Source organism: Crocodylus porosus, unplaced genomic scaffold (assembly GCF_001723895.1).
Source record: "Crocodylus porosus isolate Cpor-Errol unplaced genomic scaffold, CroPor_comp1, whole genome shotgun sequence".
NCBI lineage: Eukaryota > Metazoa > Chordata > Crocodylia > Crocodylidae > Crocodylus > Crocodylus porosus.
This window is the reverse complement of record NW_017728927.1, coordinates 2,451,048-2,452,119: the sequence shown is the minus strand read 5'-3', so window position 1 is coordinate 2,452,119 and position 1,072 is coordinate 2,451,048. Positions and strand designations below refer to the sequence as shown.

The 1,072-nt window shown below is 50.7% G+C and overlaps 1 protein-coding gene across 1 annotated transcript in view; it reads right to left on the bottom strand.

Annotated features, from left to right (window-relative positions):
• SYT17 (synaptotagmin 17) overlaps positions 1–225 on the bottom strand; it is a 72,441-nt gene extending 72,216 nt beyond the window's left edge. Inside the window, exon 1 of the mRNA XM_019542111.1 lies at positions 124–225. Coding sequence (XP_019397656.1) covers positions 124–225 — 102 coding nt within the window. The remainder of the gene's footprint in view (positions 1–123) is intronic.
• Positions 226–1,072: the final 847 nt, after the last annotated feature.

Here is a 1,072-nt window from a genome sequence, read left to right as displayed (position 1 = left end):
GGGGCGGCCGCCGGCTCGCGGGCACCAGCGCTGCCCTCGGACGGCGCCACGTGCAGCTGAGGCAGGACTTGCGCCAGGCCGGGCCGGGCTCTGCGCCGCCGAGCGTCCGCCCGGCTACAATACGCTGAAAAGGCGGGTGCTGTCAGCAGGGGCAGCGATTCCAGCCCGTCCGCACCCGGCACCAGAGCGGCCCCCCAGGCCGACCCGCAGCCGCCGGGAGTCCATCTCCCGGAGGCTGCTGGGAGTCGCCCGGGGCCGTGAAGTGTTAGGGCACTCGTTCAAATGAATATTAAACGCCGGATCTGATTTATACAGTGCTTCCGTGGGGTTTTAAAATGTAATAGTCGTGTGCATTTGCCTTCCCGGCGTAAAGTGTGCGCTGTAATTACAGGCAACCCCCGGTTAACGTCATTTCGCTATAACGCTCATTTGAAATCGATACCTGGTTTCGCTTAGCGCTCAGCGAGTTTCGCTATAAGGCTCCCAGTCACCATCTCAAGTCGTTAAAAACAATTGTGGTCACCATCTTGGGTCATCAGCTACTTTTGGTTTCACTTAATGCTCATTTTTTCAGGTCCCAATTAACAGCGCTAAGCGGGGGTTGCCTGTAATATGACATCATGCATGAAACCTGCCAAAATAGATTGAAAGAGAGCTGGCAACTCTACACAGCACCTACTGCATTATCAGTGCTTTTGCCTTCTACCAAAGTGTGGTAGCGGGATATCAGCCCTCACAGACAAATGACCTGATCCCTCTTGGCAAGTCTGGTGCTTCAAACCTGGAATGACCCGAAAAGAGTAATGAAATTGGAAAATCAAGAGGTGGTCAAACAGCCCAGCGCAATGGAGGTGGAAAAGGGTGAAAACTAAGCAGAGAGTTACCATTGATAACCATCAGTCTTTAACAAATAGCTCAGGGCAGTTTCTTGAAAGATCACATCATAATCTCACCATTGTAGGAAAGTATTTACGGAAATCTAAGGTGACCCTGAATTTAAGATGACCCCCATATAATTAGATTCTATATGTGGAAAATGTATGCATTTATTATCATTTTCCATGTATAGGAG